Source organism: Plasmodium berghei (genome assembly GCF_900002375.2).
Source record: "Plasmodium berghei ANKA genome assembly, chromosome: 10".
Classification (NCBI taxonomy): Eukaryota; Apicomplexa; class Aconoidasida; order Haemosporida; family Plasmodiidae; genus Plasmodium; species Plasmodium berghei.
The window spans coordinates 17,132-38,904 of NC_036168.2; the positions used below are offsets into that span (position 1 = coordinate 17,132).

Consider the following 21,773-nt stretch of genomic DNA (forward strand, 5'->3'; position numbering starts at 1 on the left):
AATTTACTATTTATAATATATTTCCAATTTATATATACATCATATCATTAAAACTTACAAATTAATAGTGATTAACATGTTAGTATACCTTATGATAAATAAATTATGGCGTATAAATCAATTTCTATTAATACAAATATAAAGGAATCATAAAAAAGGAATAGTGCACAATTAAAACTTATAAAAATATTGTATATGTAGTGCGATTTTTATTGTATTATTAAACATGTTAGATGCATAAAACATATTTTATAGATATCGTTGTACTGCCGAATCCCAATCGATATTTGATGATTATCTATATTTGATGATTATCTATTATATATTGGTAATATGTTTAATTAATATTAAAAACACACATATTAATATGAATATATATTGTAGTATAGACAATTGTTCCAAATGAATCTAATTATAATTTATACCCTCATATATAAAACTATTATACTATTCGGTTATCAAAATAAGACTTAAATTAAAACAAATGATACAAATAAGTTTTACTAAATAAAATGTTTTTTCAAATAAAGAAGCATATTATGATATCCATAATTCAATATAGCTCTGGGTTATCAAGGATTATATAATAGGCAATTATCATATAGAATAATATGAATTCATATATAGTCAACATCTATATTAATATATTCAATATGCTATTTTAATCATATTAAATCAATATTACACTTTATGGAAAAAATGTTATGCAACCCCTTTCGTATTAATGACTATGCTCCTTTGGGGGTGTATACTTGGACTTAATTTCGAGATTAAACATACGAGTATAGTATATATATATTTAATCATCATTTATAGACAAATAAATATGATCAAATTATAAACAAATTAATAAAAATATAACCCTAACTCAAAGAATAGATTCCGTAGAGCAAAACTATAACCCACAGTACAGGACCATGACCCAAAATACAAGTTTTCCAAAACGCAACTCTAAACATAAATCTGAACCATAAACATTTAACAAATGCCAAATAAATATAAATTTATTATATATTAAATTAAAATTTACATAATAATAAAATTAATAATAAAATATGCAATTAAATAAAATTCCATTATTATATAAAATGTAAAAGTATAACTTTTATACCATAAAATATTAAATATGTTATTTTTAATCATTTAAACAAATATAATAAAACATAATAATAAAAATTGGTTATTTAAATTTAAATTTAATGATTTTCTTCAGTTTAGTAGCTATGTCAGCTGAAATTAGTGTAACTATAACCAAAAATGGTATTGATAACGTCCCTGACAATATTCCCATCATAGAAATTCCAATCAACAACAGTCCTCTCTTCAATATTTTTTTGGCCGCTTTATCTGCCCTTCGATGATTTTCTAATTCATTATTACTACTTAAATCGATCTTATTATTTTCTGTCCCCAAGACATGTTCACAATTTTCCAATTGTCTAAAATTTTCATGCTCTGATACAGAATTATTTTCATCTTTTTTTGTTATTTTTTTATTCTCTATTGATTGTATTGCTAATTCATCATTTCTTTTATTATCAAACTCTTTTTTTACTTCTTCTAATTCTTTTCGAAACTCATTAATTATTTTTTTTGTCTTATTATCTACATTTTTGAAATCAAGTAATGTGTTATTTTCTTTATGCTTCTTTATATGTGAATCTATAAGATTTCGAAGTTGTACTATTTCTTCGTCATCGCCATTGCAGTCATTAACTTGATTTGCAAGATTCAAAGTTGATTGATAAAAATCATACAAATCAAATTCGTTATCTGCATATGCTAATATCCTATTATTTCTAAAGTTTATTACATTCCTTTCAAGGCATATCCCTCTATCGTTTACAAAGTATAGTTCCTGAAAAAAAAATGAGATATTTATTAACATATATATAACTAGTTTTAACTGTTTCTTTAACTAAGTGTTTTACCAATACATGAAACAATAATATAAAATTAATGTAAAACAAATGATACAAAAACTATAATGAAATATTATTAATAATAAAATAATGTGTAACTTACATTTTTGCCATATTCAAAAGAACAAATAACAATTGAAAAAAGAACATATTTTAAAATACTGACTCTCATTTTTAGATTTATTTATGTATTAAATAAATGAAATAATGTTGATAACTTGATATTTATTCCCAAAATATTAATGTTTACTATAGTTTTTTGTTCTAAAATTTATAAATAAATTATATATCTATAAATAACAAATTTTATTTCATTTATTAATTTTTTCTATTTTCTTAGAATTCATTAATTCAATGTTGTAATAAATTTCGTTATATTCATTAAAATTGTTTATGGATATAAATACTATATTTTTTTCAAATCAATATTAACTTTTATCTAAAAAATACACCGTTTTTAATATAATTTATAATACATTGGTGCTTTTAGTGGTACGGTTTTAATATTTTATAAACTTATATTTTTCTATTAATGTTTAATACGAAAAAATTAATAAATATCAATTAAAATAATAAAATATTAGATACATATCTTTTTTTTATATGAATAAATACAAACATATAATGAAAACATTAACAAATCACCATTGATATTTACATTTAAATCGTTTCTAATTTATTATAATATTTCTCCAATTTTAAATATTAATAATTTTCTCCACTTTACCGATTTTGTGGAAAAACATATTTTTTTATTATTTTCTTACTTTTATATTTTTATTTTAAATGATTGATCTTCTATTAGGTAATAACAACATTGTTTTTTTCTATTATATATATGTAATTCCATAGATAATGAAATGCTTTATAAATTTTAGATTTAATTTAGTTAATTATAAAAATATAAAACTTGTGCATTAATAATGCTATATATTAAAAATGTTACTTATATAATTAAAGTTATTTATTTTTATCACAACATTTGATGAACCAAAACCCATAATAGTATGTACATTCGTTATTTATGAAATTTTTGGTTATCCGCTGCTTGCAATCAAACTAATTAAATATAAAATATCTTGAATTTATAAATATAATAAAGTTATACAAAATTGAAATTTAAATATATGTTTTTTAAATAAATCTTATTTTTATTGTTTTTCGAATATTTGTTGCTTCGATTCCAATTTTATTTATATAGTTTTTCTAATTCCTAATTTATAGTTTTTAATCTAAAAAAAATATAATTAAATTTATTAATATTTTGTTTATTAAAATCGAAAATGAGTAAAGGATATATTAAAATCATTTTTTCTCTTTTAATTTCATCCGTATATATGAGCAATAAAACTTTTGCAGCTGAGGCTAATTCAGATATTGAAGCTTTACGAAAATTTGCTCGACCACCTAACATGTAAGAAAATATGACAGTATATATATTCACATCGAATATAATTCGTATTTATGGAAATGTATATCTACATAAGATTGAATAGTAAAAACATCAGTCTATAAATTCATTTATATTTTTTCTTTGCAAATTAAAAGAAGATCGATTTTTCCCAATGATTATTCAGAAGGAGCGATTGAAGAACAATCCTTTAACTCATGTGTATACCCTCAAGAAATTGAAATAGCAGAAAAGGTTATGAATGAAGCTGAACGGTTATTACAATACCATGCTGAAAGTACGGATGATTACAAATTATATCATAAATTCAGTAAGGATTCAATTGCATATTATAAGAAACATGGAAATACATTAATTTTTAAATTTAATCATAAAATCAAATACCCAGACAAGGCATGAATTAACAAGGAAGCATTTTTAAGCCATAATATTAAGTTAAAATTAAAAATAATTATTACATATATATATGCGTTTTCCCTGTTCATTAGTATAATTATATAATAAGCATTTTATGGAATTCAAATGCCAAATATGTTGGTGGTCAAATTGTTAAAGGTATTAACCAAATAATCAATCAATTTAATATACGATTCCCAATATCCAATATTTCATCTTTTATTATTTCCAATATTCTATAATACTGTTTTTTGTCTCTTACTCGTTAATTTTCGTAATATCCTAATTTATATTTATGTAAACATATAATTTTTTTTAGAAAAAGTTGCACGTGCATACTCTCCAAATTTAATGATGATCCAACAGCGTTACAAAAATGATGCTATATCGTTCCATGGATATTACTATGCTTTAGCAAAAAAAGTTCAAGTAAGGAAACATTTGTTTTCGTTCATCCCTCTAAAAATGAAAATTTACACATTATATAGTGTAATTTATGCAAAACATATATATATTTTTGATTCATTTTTAGGTATCAGACGACACAACTATAATTGTCTATGCATCATCTGATGTAAATGACTATAACAGTGTCAATAAAAAAAAATATACAAACACTATTTTAGAAAGTGCAAACTCATTCAAACCAAAAATTTATTCAGAAAAGGATATTAGAAATGGAGAATTGACAAGAATGTTTGTTAACTTATCTGGATTTATAATTCAAAAAAAAGGAATTGCGTTGATATTACCTATCTCAACTCTGTAAGCAATCTAAAAATTTTAATAACTTAATAATTTTATTCCACGATTTATTTTGTTATTTCGTTATCCTATTTTATCACTTATAAAAAATACATACCATTTATATAAATGTAAATATTTATAATATATGATGTTCATCCGCATAAAACTATAATATTTGCTTTTATATATTTATCCGTTTTTGTTTTTTGTTTGCAGATTAATATTAATACCCCTATTTTTGAAGATTTATTAATTATAATAGTTAATTCATCACAAATACTAAATATTATGAGATCAACCACCACAACTTCCAAGAAATTGTGTGCATTCCTCATAATATTTTTGATCATTTTAATGTTGTAATACATTATTAATAAAATAAATATGCTTTCATATATGATGCCTATTTTAATTTATTTCCATAACTACATTTTTTAATACAGTTTGCTTTCTATATAATTTCTTTACATCGTTTTAACATAAAGCTGTATATATTTATTTTGGTGGACATCGTAAATATAACCATTATAATTTGGGAAAAATATTTCTTTATTCTCCCTTTTCATATTAATATTGATAATCCTTTTATATGTAGAAATATATAAATTAGTATTTTTCTGGTACTATTCCCCTTATTTTCATTATGCATATACAACTCCCCATTGTTATTATCAAGCTTAGAAACCATTAAATATATCAATAATCATCCTCTAAATCACCTATTAATGATTTATTTTCTCTTTATTTTTTTCTCATTGGAACTGTTTTCGAAATCCAAATAACGAATACTAATATAAAATGTTAAGAAGCGTATTATTTTTTGTTAACGTTTACATATATATAATTAAAATAATTTTTAAATGTAATATTTTTTAATTCCTTATTATTCACCTTATAAGAAACTCACAAAAAAATGATATTGCACCAAATATCGATACTGGAATTAATTTGTTATCGACGAACTTGATGATGTAACTTCAAAATTTTTTGCAGAATTAGTTGCAGAATCTTGTTCAGAACTTTTTACAGAAATTTGTGTTGTTTATATAGGTGGAAAAAATTGAATATTGCTACATTTATTTTTTAAATTATTATAATCAGTTGATAATGTAGACAATATTTTATTATATGAACTGCCTTTATTATTAAGTTCTTTATATTTATCCGAACATTTTTTGCAATCTTGTTTGTTTGCATTAAATTCATAATACATTTCACATAATGATATAAACGCACCATAAAATTTAGATGTATTTTCAATATTAATATTCAACAAATCCTTTTTTTTATCTATGATTTCCTTATAATTTGCACATCCTGCTTTATTTTTTAATGAATTACTACAATCTTTGTCAGATTTATTACAATTAGTATAATGAATGTTATTCTTTATATGCGCTTCATAAAATCGGTTTAAGTTATTGATGTTATTAACATTCTTTAAGTTTAACATATAACTTAACCATATCATAATGTATTCAACAATATTGATATTACTTTTTTTATATACCACAAAAATGCAGCATTTATTTTATCTAAATCCGTCTTACATTCTTTAGTGTTTTCTGAATCTCCATTAGGGCAATAATTCCTAATACTTCCATTATTATGAAAATCATAATTTGGAGATTTGTCTAATTCATCAGGTAAATACAATCTCAAATGACGAAACCTTCCACACTAACAAAGCATTTAAAAAAGTATAATAAAAATATATGTTAATGAAACTCTTGTAAAATAAAATTTAATGATATTTATAGGTAATATAATATCAACAAATATAAAGAAAAGCAAATTTTCTTAAAAAAATTATATACCAGGCGATAATCCATTGTAATTTTATTTTGTTTATAATATGTAGATTATGTAGCATCATATTATTTTATATATTTTACGCTTAATAAATGATAAAGTTATTGAAATTTAATATAAAATTGTCTGTGGTTAAGCATGTTATTATTTTTAATATTAATTTAAAGATAATATGGAACAAGATAATACTTTTGTGGTAGTTAGATAAATTGCCTTATTTTGAGTGTTGTTTAACACCTTTTTTATCATATGCATATATAATACAATTTTACATAAATAGTTATCCTTAATAACATTCATATGAAAATTATTATAAAAATTAAAGTGACATTAAAATTAATTTAGAATATATCTTCTTATATATGCTTTAATATAGAAAATAAAAAACGTCATATCTTTTGTTTTAATAAATAGTACCCCAAAACTAATATACTGCAAAAATCGAAACAGTTAAGAAATCCATTATTACTATAATCTTAAAAGTATATAAATATATTTAAATATTTATATACTTGTTTCTTATAATATATAATATAGACTTTTCTAAAATTATAACATTTATAAAATAAGTTGCATTGTTCCCTTTTTTAATTGATATACATAATTTTAATATTATTTTTATTCCTATATAATTCAATTTATAAATATATCTTATTATATAATTTTATAATATATTTGCACATCTTTTCTATTCTTTAAAACAATTAGCATTGAGTCCGTATTTATTAAGCTATTTATAAGTTTAAATAACCCTTTAAATGTATATTGTTTTAAAAATAATATATAGTAAATATTAACACATGAATAACTATTGATGTAAATTTTAAAGTATAATAGAAAATTATGTTTGATTAGATTGTTATGCTGCACTTTAAGAGGAGATAGATCAGATATCTTTGCTCTTTTAATATATAAATTTAGATAAATATTCATTAAATGCTCTGAATTGTTCAGTTTTATCTTATATATTCTACTTCTATAGTTATCAATATATATACAATCAAATAATTTATTAAAAATTATATATTTTATTAACTCAGGGTAAAACAATGATAATATAATACGCGTTAATATGGAATAATAAAATGGCATTTAACATTAATTGAGTCTTTAGCCTTTTCTCTATTTATCCAGTTTTTTAGAATATAAAACCACATATCCCAAATTGGATATTTAACAAATATATAAAAATGATACCTTTATAATGTATTATTATGTGTCTTTTCGAAAAAAACATATTTAATTATATGAAATTTTCCCAATAAAACAATATTTCAATATTAATTATTGATAGAATATTTTACTAGTTTATATGTATAGGTATATAATAATAATACATTGTACCTACCATATTATTTATAATTGTTAGAACAAAATATAATATTAAATATTAATATTCTTATATTTTAACTATTTTAAAATATAATTTATTTATACCTCAAAACTATCAAATTTATAAATGAATATCGATTAATCTATTATTATACCTTATGATAAATTAAGGCATATAAAGCAACTTCTATTAATACTAATTAATTTTAATACATATGTAAAATACAAAAAGAGAATAGTAACCACAATTAAAACTTAAAAAAATGTTAGAAGCATAATAATAATTTACAGACTATGTTATATTGTCGATTCTTGATCAATATCTATGAATCTATATTTTATGAATATCTATTATTACAGTTCAGTTGGATAACACGATTTAAATCAAAATAAATATGATATAAATAATGTGTTTTATTAAATAAAATTTTCATCAAATAAAGAAACATATTATGATATCCATAATTCAATATAACTCTGGGTTATCAGGGCTTATATAATAGGCAATTATCATATAGAATAATATGGATTCATATATAATCAATATATATATTAATATATTCAATATGCTATTTTAATCATATTAAATCAATATTACACTTTATGGAAAAAATGTTATGCAACCCCTTTCGTATTAATAGATATGCTCCTTTGGGTGGTACATATTTGGACTTAATTTCAAGATAAAACATATGGGTATAGTATATATATATTTAATCACAATTTATAAACAAATAAATATGATCAAATTATAAACAAATTAATAAAAATATAACCCTAACCCAAAACATAGATTCCATAGACCAAAACTATAACCCACAGTACAGGACCATGACCCAAAATACAAGTTCTCCAAAACGCAACTCTAAACCTAAATCTGAATCATTAATATAGCTTATAATTTTATTAATAGTGTGCTTAAATTTGTTTATTTAAAATAATTATAAATACTGGCTAAAAATTAGTACATTCAAAATCCATTAATATATAACATATGTGCATGGAAATAGACAAATGAGTTTTTAACAAATTGTAATCACAGATAAATTAATTATATAACGTGATTATATATCAAATTAAAATATATAATAATATAACAAACAATTAAATTATATTCAATTATTATATAAAATGTAAAAAGCATAAATTTTATGACATAAAATATTAAGTATATTATTTCTAGTCATTTAAACATGCATAATAAAGCATAATAATAAAAAGTGGTTATTTTTATATTTTTCTTAATTTAATGGAATATTTAATAAGTCTCCAAAGGAAATAGCATATGAAAAATCCAGGCAATATGGGTATTATAATTAAGCACGCAAACAATATTAGTGGTATCGAAGAAACAACTGCTAAAAATGCCAACGCCGACAGGATGAATTTTGTTGCTACTTTTTTAATTGTTTTATTCAATTTTGATTTCATATAACAATTACTTGATACAATTTTATTATTTTCATTTTTTTCCAATTGTTTAAAGTCTTCATGTTCTGATACAGAACTATTTTCATCTTTTTTTATTATTATTTTATCATCTATCGGTTGTATTGCTAATTCACCATTCGTTTTATCAGAAATCTGTTTTTTTAATTCTTCTAATTTTTTTCGAAGTTCATTAATTATTTTTTTTGTCTTACTATCTACATTTTTTAAATCAAGTGATGTGTTACTTCCTTTATGCTCCTTTATATGTGAATCTATAATATTTCGAAGGTGTTCTATTTCTTTTTTACCTTCAACACAATCACCAAGTTGATTTGCAAGATTCAAAGTTGATTGATAAAATCCATTTAAATCAAATTCGTTATCTGCATATGATAATATCCTATTATTTCTAAAGTTTATTACATTCCTTTCAAGCCATATCCCTCTATCGTTTACAAAGTATAATTCCTGCAAAGAAATCAAATATTTATTAACATATATGTAATTAATTTTAATTGTTGGTTTAATTTAACATAAGTGTTTTGCCAATACATGAAACAATAATATAAGGTTAATGTAAAACGATAGATACAAAAACTATAATGAAATATTATTAATAATAAAATAATATGTAACTTACATTTTTGGAATATTCAAAAGAACAAATAACAATTGAAAAAAGAACATATTTTAAAATACTGACTCTCATTTTTAGATTTATTTATGTATTAAATAAATGAAATAATGTTGATAACTTGATATTTATTCCCAAAATATTAATGTTTACTATAGTTTTTTGTTCTAAAATTTATAAATAAATTATATATCTATAAATAACAAATTTTATTTCATTTATTAATTTTTTCTATTTTCTTAGAATTCATTAATTCAATGTTGTAATAAATTTCGTTATATTCATTAAAATTGTTTATGGATATATATATTATGTTTTTTTTCAAAGAAATATTAACTTTTATCTAAAAAATACATAATTTTTAATATTTTAATTATAACAAAATATATGTATATAATAATTTTCCCTAAAATTTATTTTTAGAAAATTTGTTATAAAATAAACTTTTAATTAATTTTTAATACTTTGGTATATTTAGTGATGGGGTTTTAATATTTTGTAAATTTATATATTTTCTATTATCATTTACACACGACCAAATAATAAATATCAATTAAATAATATGATATTAGGTGCATATATATATGTTCTATATGAATAAATACAACCATATAATGAGCACTTTAGTAAAATATCTTTGTTATTTACATTTAAATGATTTTTAATTTATTATATTTTATTGTTATATTTCTCCAATTTTAAATATTAATTAATAATATTTCACATTTTATTTACCATTTTTTTGTAAAAATATTTTTTTCATAGATTGATGTGCACTAATTTTATTTATAAATATATCTATGAATATAAACATCAATTGTACTATTCCTATTAAAGTCATATAAAATATTCAAATTTTCAAGTATACCTTGTATAAATCACAACGAATAATACATGTGAAACCAGAAAATGAAATACAGTTAATAAGAAATGCTTTATTTCTCGATTCATTAAACATATAGTACATTTACTCATATAGAAAATGCATTATTGTATAAGCTTTATATATATAAACATATATTTTATATATATTTTTCAGACCGTAATATTAGAAAATTTATTTTCATGAATGGGATTTATTTATTGTTTTCATTTTTCTTATAAACCAAATAATGTTCATTAAAAATTAATTATCTCCAAATAGGACATATCTTAATTATATCAATTCATGTCATCTGAATAATTTATTAATGATTTATTTCCTCTTTTATTTTTTTTCGATAATAAATAATTTTATAAACTAATATATTTTTAGAGTTATAGAAAAGGAAGTTATAATTGAAATCACATGAATCGATCATAAGACACTGTTTTATATAGATTAATAAAATACACATATTATAATATTACACAAAATGCACTTTTTAATTGTTTATATAAGCCAAATTACTTATATTAATATGCAGTTATTATTTTTAATACTTATATTGAATTTTTAAGTCAGATCCAAAGAATCTGAACACAAAACAAAAACTATTAATTATATTTATTATTCTAAAGAATCTCATTTTCTTCTATAAACATAAAAAATAAACACCAAATACAAAATAATAAATGGTACAGGATCGGTCTCCATAAGTTTATACATATTTAATAATGGATATTTTCCCCAGTAAATGGAATTTATAAACTGTTTAGTTTGTTTTTTTTGAGTAGATGAACTTGTAACCTTTTCATCCTGCTTTTTTTGAGTAGATGGATTTGTAAGCTTTTTATCCTGTTTTTTTTTAGATAAATTTATAATTATTTGTACTTGTTTTTTTCGATCAGTTGGGTTTATAACTCTTTTTGTCTTTTCATTTGCACCAAACATATTTATAACCTTTTTCATGTTTTTTTTTTTCTTCAATTCCTTTCTCCATCCAAATGAAAAATACTAACATAAAATTATGAAAAATATATAGTTATTTGTTTTTTATGCATGCACAAAATATGTAGTAATATGTATTTTTTAATTTTCTATTTAATAATTTTCTTTCTATTTACCTTATACATAAGTGCTAAAATAATGGGTATGCCAATAATTATAACTAAATATACAAATAATTTGTATCCTTTAAATACATCTCCTGGAAATCCTATTTCAAATATTCCTTTTTCTACCTTGATTTCAGGAGGAAGTTGTTTAATTCCTTGATCATGTATTTTATTGATAGAATCCTTTGATGGCTCTTCAGGAGCTGGTGTTGGTATTGGTACTTCATCTTTACTTCCAGTTTCACTTATTTGGTCTTTACCTTCAGTTTTATTTTCTTGGTTTCCAACTTCAGGTTCACTTATTGTATCTTCACTTCCACCTCCATCTTTAGCATTTTCTTGGCTTTTACCTTCAGATTCTTTTTTTGGACTCCCATCTTCAGCTTTTTTGTCACTAGATTGTGTCGGTGAAGGCGAGGGTATTTCTGATGAACTATCAGATGGAGGTAAATTACTTCCTGAATCTTTTGGTTGAATTTTATTATCAGCTGACGATAAATTATCATTTGCTTTATTTGGTTGAGTAATTATATCATTAGCAAAATTATTAAATGCAGAATAACCTTTTGTTAAGCTAGTTGATACACTTTCATATAAACGATGCCCATAATCTGTAAGGTTTTTATAAAAAGATGAAAGATACAGTTTATAGAAATCGTGTAAAAATCCCTTTTCTGTGATTTTTTTTATAGTTTCATGGTTCGTTGATGATTTTTCTTGTGTAGATGCAGGTTGTGTCTCATGTTTTTCATCTTGTGCTTCTGGCGATGGTGGTGTTGGTGATGTTGTTGGTTCTGGCTGTGGTTCTGACTGTAATTCTGGATGTGATTCTGCCTGTGATTCTATCTTTTGTTGTTCTTGTCGTGGTTGCGGTTGTGGTTGTGGTTGCGGCTGTGGTTGTGATTCTGGTTGTGGTTTTGAATCTGTAACAGATTGTTCTTGAACTACTGTTTGATTGTTCGGTTCCGTTGGTAAATTGGTATTTTTTTGTTCTTCAGAGTCTTCTTTTGGGATTTCACTTTTTTCTAGTTCATTTCCTGAAGGTGATGATGCACCTTCTGAATCTGATGGGTTATCACATTGGTTTGATGCTTGATCCATTGTATTTTGTTGTTCGTTGTTTTGATCATTATTCTTCGGTTCGGTTTGTTCACTATCTTCTTCTTCACCTTCTAAATCTGCTTCATCTTCTGAATCTGCTTCATCTTCTGAATCTGCTTCATCTTCTGAATCTGCTTCATCTTCTGAAATTTGTGATGGTTCTTCTGTAACTGGTTGTTTTCCTCCTTGGATTGATCTTTGATGGTTGTTACTCTGTTTTTTATTCTTCGGCGCTTTGACAATTACTTTTTTTATTTTCTTTTTTTTCACTATTCCTCTCTTCTTCATCGCCATTTTTTTTATAATTTTCACAAATTTCTTCAGTATCTGATATTTCTTTTTATTTTTAGAGGAATGTGTTTTTACAATTTCACTAAATTTTCGATCTATTTCATTCGGTAAATTTTGGGAACTCACATCTATAATTCTCCACGAGGTAGTTGCTTTTTTACATGATTGAGCACAATAATTTATTTCATCATTAATTTCTTGAAGATTATCTTTGTTTTTATTACCATTTTTAAATTTCTCATAAGCTTTTTTTAAAGTCAACAACACGTCACAATAATACTTATCTTCAATATACTTAGTTGTTTTATCATCAAATTTATTGTATAGATTATTCCATTTAATAGCAAATTTTGTAAAATAGGAGCATTCTGAAGAATCTTCGGAACAATTAGTAATTACATTACAAAGATCTTTAAGTAACTCATAAAGTTCATACATTTCTTCAATTTTAATTTCCATTATTTCTTTTTTTTCAGCGATTTTATCAAGATATTCATAATAATTGTCATCATCAACATCAGCATCAACATCACCATTTTTTATAAACGTAATATAAAAATCTGACACGCTTCCGTAAGTTCCATCTGTAATTAGTTTCATTTTATTACTTAACCATAGCATAATATACGTGATATATTCGTTATTTTTATTATCAGATTCTATATTATCATCTCCGCTGAATAAATTATTAAATAATAATACATTACCAGCATTAACTCTTTGACTGACAGTTTTACATTCTCTTTTCCCCGTTTCATTGTTAATAGGACAATAAATAGTGTGTATTTCATTAGTGATATCAATGCCCTCAAGAGAAAAATTATTATCCCAGTAATCATCAATTTCTTTAAATGCTTTACACTAAGAACATATTATAAAAATTAATAAAAAATATATTAATGAAATCTTGTTGAAATTTAAGTTAATTTATAAACAATGCAAAACAATAAAATAAAATTCATTTTATTAAAAAATGTGTATACCACATTGAGAGTCATTATTCTGGATTTTATTTTTAATCTGTAAATAATTTGTCATATTTCTATTTTGTACATAAGGAATGTATTGAGACAAAGTAAGTTATTAATTAATTGAGATTTCTATATAATTAATATATGTAGTTAAAGACATTCTTATTAGTTTAATGCTTGAATTAGCATGGAATAATAATAGTATTGAACAGGTATTCGATTTTTGTTTATAACAATTGCTAAATTGTCTTAAGTGGTTATTTGTTTAATATTTTTATCATATCTATATATAATATATTTTATGCATAATACAATTTTTTAAAATAATATTTTAAATAAACCGATTACACAAATTCATGGAATGCCATAACAAAAATAGATGGAATTTATTTTATATAATAATACATTTATGTTATAGGCTTACACATGAAAATAAAATTATATTCACTACTTTTTTAATAAATGAGCTTCAAAACTTATGTTACTATAAATACATAAAGAATAAGAAATATGTTATTACTATGGTTGTTAAAAATGGATTTGGATCTCACTATGTAATCCCATATATTGATATACGCTATTATTCAATAAGGAATATTACACCTTTTTATATTATTTCCAATAAATGAAAGAAAAATTGTTTAAATTATAACATTTAATAAATGAATTAATATTATTTTTTCGAATTAAGTTATATATTGTGTGCATTTACATTTAATCAATATGTAAATTAATGATCCATTTTAAAATGTTTAATAACTTTGTTTATATATTAACACTTCTTTATATATAAATGAAATTAATGAATAGTTTTGAGTGAATATCTCATTTTATTTTTAAAATTAAAAAACATAATGTGCAAATTAGGTTAATTGATCTATTACAATTAAAATAGCTCATGAGCATAAATTAGTTTTGGGGTAATAGTTAGTGTATTTTCTTTTCATTCTTATTATTTAGTATATAAATGATTAAATAATATATTTTAACCATTAAATCATATAAATATGTTAACTTTAATTTTAATATTTTATTTATACTTTGGTTGGAATAATGAATTAATCTGAGAACCAATAGAACATGAATTACCATTTTAACCACATATTTATACTTATAACCTAAACATATTTATGTATTGTATATTTTATAATAAAACGTATTTATTTTTAGATATAAAAACAATATTTTTAAGGGGATTTGTATAATTATTAATAAAATTTATATTCTCTTGCTTGATAATGTTAATACTAATATCACATTAAAAGTGTAATTACCTAGATACCATAATATCCATTTTTCATTTTATCCATTGTCAGTATTATTACAAGTTTAATAATATATATAACTATCGTATATCCATATAATCCAATTAAATAAGCCTAATATATTTATTACTATTTAGTACCATATCAATATTATTCTTACTCCTAAGCATTGTATGTTACAAAAAACTTATTATTGCACTCAATAGAAATACTTTAAATATATGTAAAAAGTTTCCTTATTTCATCGTTTTAGAATAAAATATTTTAAAACATATATATTCTCCTTAGTAAAACGAAATATTTATAATACATATTTATTAATTTATATATGTATAATAGCAAAAAATACTATTAGAGCATATAAGCTCAATAAATATACTTTTATATAATATCTATATTATGTTGACATCATCTAAAAATATTTCAGTGCCTAGTTATTAATACATCGTTTTGTTCATTTATATCTATATCTTTTGTAATAATAACATAATTATATATATAACTTTTGGGAGTTACTAGGAAATTTGCTAACGAAATATATTATAAAACGTATCTATATATATATGTTCATTTTAACTATTATAAAATGTATTATGTCTTATATAAATTATATATTTCGTAATTTATATATATATATATATATATATATATATCAATTATGAAAGAATTATTTATTATATGAAGAATATAAAATTAAACCCAAATCGAAACAAAACATTAACTAATAAAATATAAGTTAATATTAAATGTTTAACTTCGAAAAAAAAAGTTAACTAAATTTATAATTATAAATAATTGTTCTTTTTTATAAAAAAAAAAAAATAAATAAATGGCACAGGATCGACTTGCATAACTTTCTATATCTTTAATAATCCCATTTTCTCATCAACTCAATTTACGACTTTACAATTTCTTCAATTTATAACCCTTTTCACGTGTTCCTATCTCTCTTCATTCTCCCCCAGTTTCTCATATTATGCATTGTAATTATTTAAATTAGCTTTCTCTTATATAACCAAATCTATACTGGGGAGTCATCTTTCTATATCGATCCCAATATTCGATCAATTTCACCATAAACCATTAACCAAAAATTAGCAATAAAGTAAAAAAAATGCATATTTCAACACATTTAACATTAAATTATATTAACACGAAATGAAATTCTTATAATTTATAAAAATATATTTCTTTATTGCTCCTTTTCAGAGTAATATTCATCCTAACTTTTTCTTACATATTTACACTTAATATAAATATTAAAAACTACAACTTATCCTTTACATATTTTAATAATTTATTTCCTATATATATTTAAAACAATTCTTTAAACTAATAAATGTTATCAAATTATAAAAAATTATAAAAAATTAAATGCATTATAATACTTAACCCTAACTTGGGTCCATAACATAAAAACTATATAAAAATTATGGTAAAAAATTACTTCAAAATAGACAATTTCTTAACATATATAAATCATTATTACTATTCCTGAAATAGTCATTACTCTTCGAATCACATATTAATGATCCATTTTCTTCTTTATTTTTTTTAATTTTTTTCGAAATCCAAATAACGAATACTAATATAAAATGTTAAGAAACGTACGATTTGTTTGTTAATGTTTGCATATATATAATGAAAAAAAATTTTTAATTCCTTATTATTCACATTATAAGAAATTCCAAAAATAAATTTATTGCACCAAATATCGATAAAACTGGAATTAATTTGCTTACTATCGACGAAATTGGTGATGTAACTTTAGAACTCGATTCAGAACTTTGTGCAGAATTTTGTACACTTTGTTCAGAATTTTGTGATGTGCTTGTCTCTAGAATGGATGAAATATTGCTACAATTAATTTTTAAATTTTGATAATCAGTAAATAAAGTAGAAAATACTTTACTATATGAACTATTTTTAGTAATACTATAATCTTACTTATGTTCATTACATTTATCAACAAATTTTTGATCTTTTTCTGAAAAAATTGTGCAATCATTCTTGTTTTTATCATATGCAGAATACGTTTCACATAATAATTTTAATACATCATATAATTTAGATATAATATTACTATCTATATCCATATTCAACAAATCCTTTTTTTTATCTATGATTTCCTTATAACTACTATACTCCGTAACACCTTTTATAGAATTTGTATTCTTTTCATTACTATTTATATATGTTTTATTAAAATATTCTAGATTCGTCGTCGATCATAATTGTTCCTTTAGGTTTAACATATAACTTAACCATATAATAATTTATTCAACAATATCGATGTTATTTTTTGCAACAGACTCAAACAAAGAAGAATTCTTAAAGAACGCATCAAACAAATATAAACATCCAGCACTAATTTTTTCGAAATCACTCCCACAATTTTCGTTATCACAATGCTTTTTCAAATGATCTTCATTAATAATTTGATAGTTTTTATTACTCGAATCATATTTTAAATCCATCGTTAGATAAAGGAAGTTACTACACTAAATAAACATTTTAAAAAAATTATTATAAATATGCATTGTTGAAAATTTTATTAAAATAAAGTTTAATGATATATATAATACAATATCAAAAAATGTAAAGGAAATTATTATTATTAAAAAATTCATATATCACATAGTCATCCATTGTAATCGAATTTTATTTGCGATTTGTAAATTGAGTAAGATCATACTGTTTTTATATACAGTGCACCAAATATGTGACGCAAACACTTCGACCTTATATATAACAACTGTTTGTAGTTAAATATATTATAAATTTTTAATAATTAAATTATTATACTTAATAAAACAATATTATTACTAAAAAAAAGTTAGATTCCTCTTTATGATAATTAGCTAAATTACCTTAAATAAAGGGTTTTTTAATAAAATTGTGATTAAATATAGGTTTGATGTATTTTATACAAAAAATACTATTATTAATAAAATATGGTATAACTTTATTATAAAAATTAATATACTTTTATAAAGAATTTAATGTATATTTCCTTATATTTATGCTTGAACATAGAAAAGGAATATATTTATATATTATTTTTTAATGATTGCCTTTCTAAAACTTAAATACTGTATAAATTTAAAAAATATAAAATACTATTATTATTATAATCCTTAAAAGTATATAAATAATCGTTTTTGAAATATATTAAATATTTATATAGTTGTTTCTAATACTATATACCAATATTTTATTAAAACTATAGCATTTACAAAATAAGCTCCATTGTTACCTTTTTTAATTACATATACATAATTTTAATATTATTTTTAATGAATATAGATAAATTATTATCCATTTTAATGCGTTAAATAAATTTATATTTATTCCAATATACTTCAATTTAGAAATATACCTTATTGAGTGATTTTATAATATATTTTGCACATCTTTTCCACGGTTTAAAACGCCAATTAGCACTGAACCGCATTTATTATGCCATTTATAAGCTTAAATAAGTCTTTGAATGTAAATAGTTTTTAAAATAATATATAGTAAATATTAACATATAAATAAGTATTGATGCAAATTTTAAAGTATAATAGAAAACTATGTGTATTAGATTGGTATATTGCACTTTGAGAGGAGAGATAAGGGAAGTATGTTTTTTAAGACAATGATGTAGTCATATAAGATTTACCTATTCTACATAGTTTAATTATACCTTATATTTTTTACCATTCAAACTTTCAATTAATGTATACATTAAAAATAACTTAGAATTATTACTTTCCTAAATATATAGTTTGCTTTAATATTTTATAATAAACTATATTTAGTTTTATGATGAAAAACAATATTTTTAAGAAGACTATAGAATTATTAATATTATTTTGCTTGGCAGTGTTAACTCTAATATTGTCGCATTAAAGCTTGCTTAAATAAATATTATAATATTTCATTTGATCTTGCATGTATACAATTTTAGTCTTATTACAAGTTTAATAATGTGTATAATGAATTTATACCCATACAATGTACCAAATGAACATAACATATTAATCTAATATTACTATTGTTGTTTTGGTTATATCACTGTATAGTACAATGCGATAATTAATGCACTCAAGAGGGATGCTTTAAACCAATTAGTAATTTCTTTGTTTCATTGTTTTAAAGTATAACATTTTAGAACATATTATTTCGTAATAACAATATATTTAAATTATAAATTTAGAGTTTTTATATATTAATAACCTAATAAAAATATTATTAGTTCAAATTAAATTAATTATTACATATTTTTTCTATAAACTTTGCATTAATATATAATCTATATGTTTCCCAAATTTAACATATTCCAGTTTTAATCATTGATACAATATTATATATATTAGAACAATAACGCTATTCAATCTACCATATTATTTATAATTATCAGATCAAATTATAACATTAAATTTTATTATATACTTATATTTTATTTTTTAACTATTTTAAAATATAATTTATTTATACCTCAAAATTATAAAATTTAAAAATTAATAGTGATTAATATAATATTAGATCTTTATAATAAATAAATTAATGTGTATAGAACAATTTCTATCAATATAAATTAGGACTTTAACATAAATGCAAAGTATTGAAATGGAAAAAGTGGATATTATATATATTTTTAATTTATAAATTTATTATACATATATCTATAGTCTATTTTTATTGTATTACTAAAAATGTTAGATGCATAAAACATCTTTTATAGATAATGTTGTATTGTCGAGTCTCGATCGATATTTCACGCATCTATATTTTATGAATATCTATTATTACAGTTCAGTTGGCGTAATATAATTTAAATAAAAACAAATGTGATACAAATCATAAGTTTTACTAAATAAAATGTTTCATCAAATAAAGAAACATATGGTGTTATGTATAATTCGATGTAACCACATATTAACAAATTTTATATAATAGGTAATTATGATATAACATAATATGAATTCATATATATTATAATTTATGAAAAAATGTTATGCGACCCCTTTCAAATTAATAGCAGAACTCCTTTTTTAGTTGCATATTTGGGTTTTATATCAAGATAAAACATACGAGGATAGCACATATATTTAATAAACATTTATAGACCAATAAATATTATCAAATTATAAAAAATTAAATAAAGATACGATTAATAGTCATAATCCAAAACTATAACTCATGGTGCAGAGTCCTGAAACCTTATATATAATAATAAAACACATGTTTAAAAATACCATACAAAATATATAATGTTGCATTTAATTAATCATTTAATTGAGCTTATAATTTTAGGAAAATTGTCGCTAAACTATTAATGTCACATTTTTATAATAAAAAAATATATTATTTCATATTATATAATTATAAAAATAGCATTGAAAAAGGTTGTCCCAAAAATATTAACTTGTTTATTTACTTGGTCTCCCTTTATTATTACTTTACTACTATCTTTTTTTCAATTGCACGAATATAAAAAATTTCAAAACAAAAAGGGATATTTAACTTATTAATTTGTTTAAATTCTTAGAATGATTCATATTAAAACATTTTTACCAAGTAAACTAAATTTAAATAGTAAGAAGTAGACATTACATATTTTCATATAATATGTTGCGTCAATTGTAAACTTTAGTTTCTCTAGGAAATTAAAAAATATAGCTATACTAGCTTCTAAGATTGTTCGACATTGCTAATATTACCTTTCTATTAATAATACCAAATATTGTTTATACTAATTTATTGAATTCTTATTCTAATTATTCAATTTTTTATATTCTTTAATTACTAGTTATAATATTTTTGTTGCGTGTATTTTCATATCGTTTTCTCTTTTTTCCTTTTTATTATTCTCTTTCAGTGGAATTAAAACTTTTAATTAGTGTACCTTTATATATTATAAAAGTTTCATCGCCACTCGTTCTTATACTATTATTTTTCATACTTCCTAAGCAGTGTTTTTTATATTACAATTTCACTATTTAGATCATGATTTCCCAACAATATAATCCTTAAAGAACCAAAATAAAACATTCTACAATATATCTTTCATTTTTAAACTTTATTTGAAGAATTCAAAAAATTAATACTCGTATCGAATTTATGCTAATTCAATCAATTTAAAATGGTTCAACCTAATGTTATTTGGGGTATTAAATTAAAAAAGTAAAATCCTAAAGAAAATACATTTATGATATTTGTATATTTTTGTAATATGCTGAAATATTATTTTAGTTATAAAAACTGTTTTAAAATATAACTTAATTATTTAGGCTGATACTTTGAAGTAACAGGAACATACAGAAAGAGGTAATATAACAGTAATATCGAAAACAACCGCAATATATTTATTGCTTGATATGTGTAATGTGCATAAAAATTTGATAACTTAATATTAATTTTAAATTATATTTTATCTTTATTAATTACATTCTACATTCTTTTTACAATATGACTTTCTAAATATTTTCATAATAA

The 21,773-nt window shown here is 21.4% G+C and overlaps 4 protein-coding genes and 2 pseudogenes across 4 annotated transcripts, besides 2 other annotated features; 1 reads left to right on the forward strand and 5 right to left on the reverse strand.

Moving 5' to 3' along the window:
• Positions 1-1,180: 1,180 nt before the first annotated feature.
• On the reverse strand, positions 1,181-2,094 carry PBANKA_1000041 (fam-b protein; the record flags this gene model as incomplete). Its single annotated transcript, XM_034565065.1, has 2 exons — positions 1,181-1,858; positions 2,026-2,094. The coding sequence occupies 2 exons, from the start codon at positions 2,092-2,094 to the stop codon at positions 1,181-1,183; spliced, it is 747 nt and encodes a 248-aa protein (XP_034421798.1).
• Positions 2,095-3,205: 1,111 nt separating this feature from the next.
• On the forward strand, positions 3,206-4,729 carry PBANKA_1000051 (fam-a protein; the record flags this gene model as incomplete). The annotated part of the gene is made up of 6 exons (XM_034565066.1): positions 3,206-3,336; positions 3,471-3,726; positions 3,822-3,888; positions 4,049-4,158; positions 4,262-4,494; positions 4,693-4,729. 6 exons carry the CDS (start codon positions 3,206-3,208, stop codon positions 4,727-4,729), a joined length of 834 nt encoding a protein of 277 aa, XP_034421799.1.
• A 499-nt stretch (positions 4,730-5,228) lies between these two features.
• On the reverse strand, positions 5,229-6,308 carry PBANKA_1000061 (annotated as a pseudogene).
• Positions 5,229-6,308: a sequence feature (BIR protein, pseudogene;~PIR protein, pseudogene).
• A 2,542-nt stretch (positions 6,309-8,850) lies between these two features.
• PBANKA_1000071 (fam-b protein) lies at positions 8,851-9,760 on the reverse strand (the record flags this gene model as incomplete). Its single annotated transcript, XM_034565067.1, has 2 exons — positions 8,851-9,519; positions 9,692-9,760. The coding sequence occupies 2 exons, from the start codon at positions 9,758-9,760 to the stop codon at positions 8,851-8,853; spliced, it is 738 nt and encodes a 245-aa protein (XP_034421800.1).
• Positions 9,761-11,189: 1,429 nt separating this feature from the next.
• Positions 11,190-14,052, reverse strand: PBANKA_1000081 (BIR protein; the record flags this gene model as incomplete). Its single annotated transcript, XM_034565068.1, has 3 exons — positions 11,190-11,561; positions 11,672-13,915; positions 14,038-14,052. 3 exons carry the CDS (start codon positions 14,050-14,052, stop codon positions 11,190-11,192), a joined length of 2,631 nt encoding a protein of 876 aa, XP_034421801.1.
• Positions 14,053-16,815: 2,763 nt separating this feature from the next.
• On the reverse strand, positions 16,816-17,939 carry PBANKA_1000091 (annotated as a pseudogene).
• Positions 16,816-17,939: a sequence feature (BIR protein, pseudogene;~PIR protein, pseudogene).
• Positions 17,940-21,773: the final 3,834 nt, after the last annotated feature.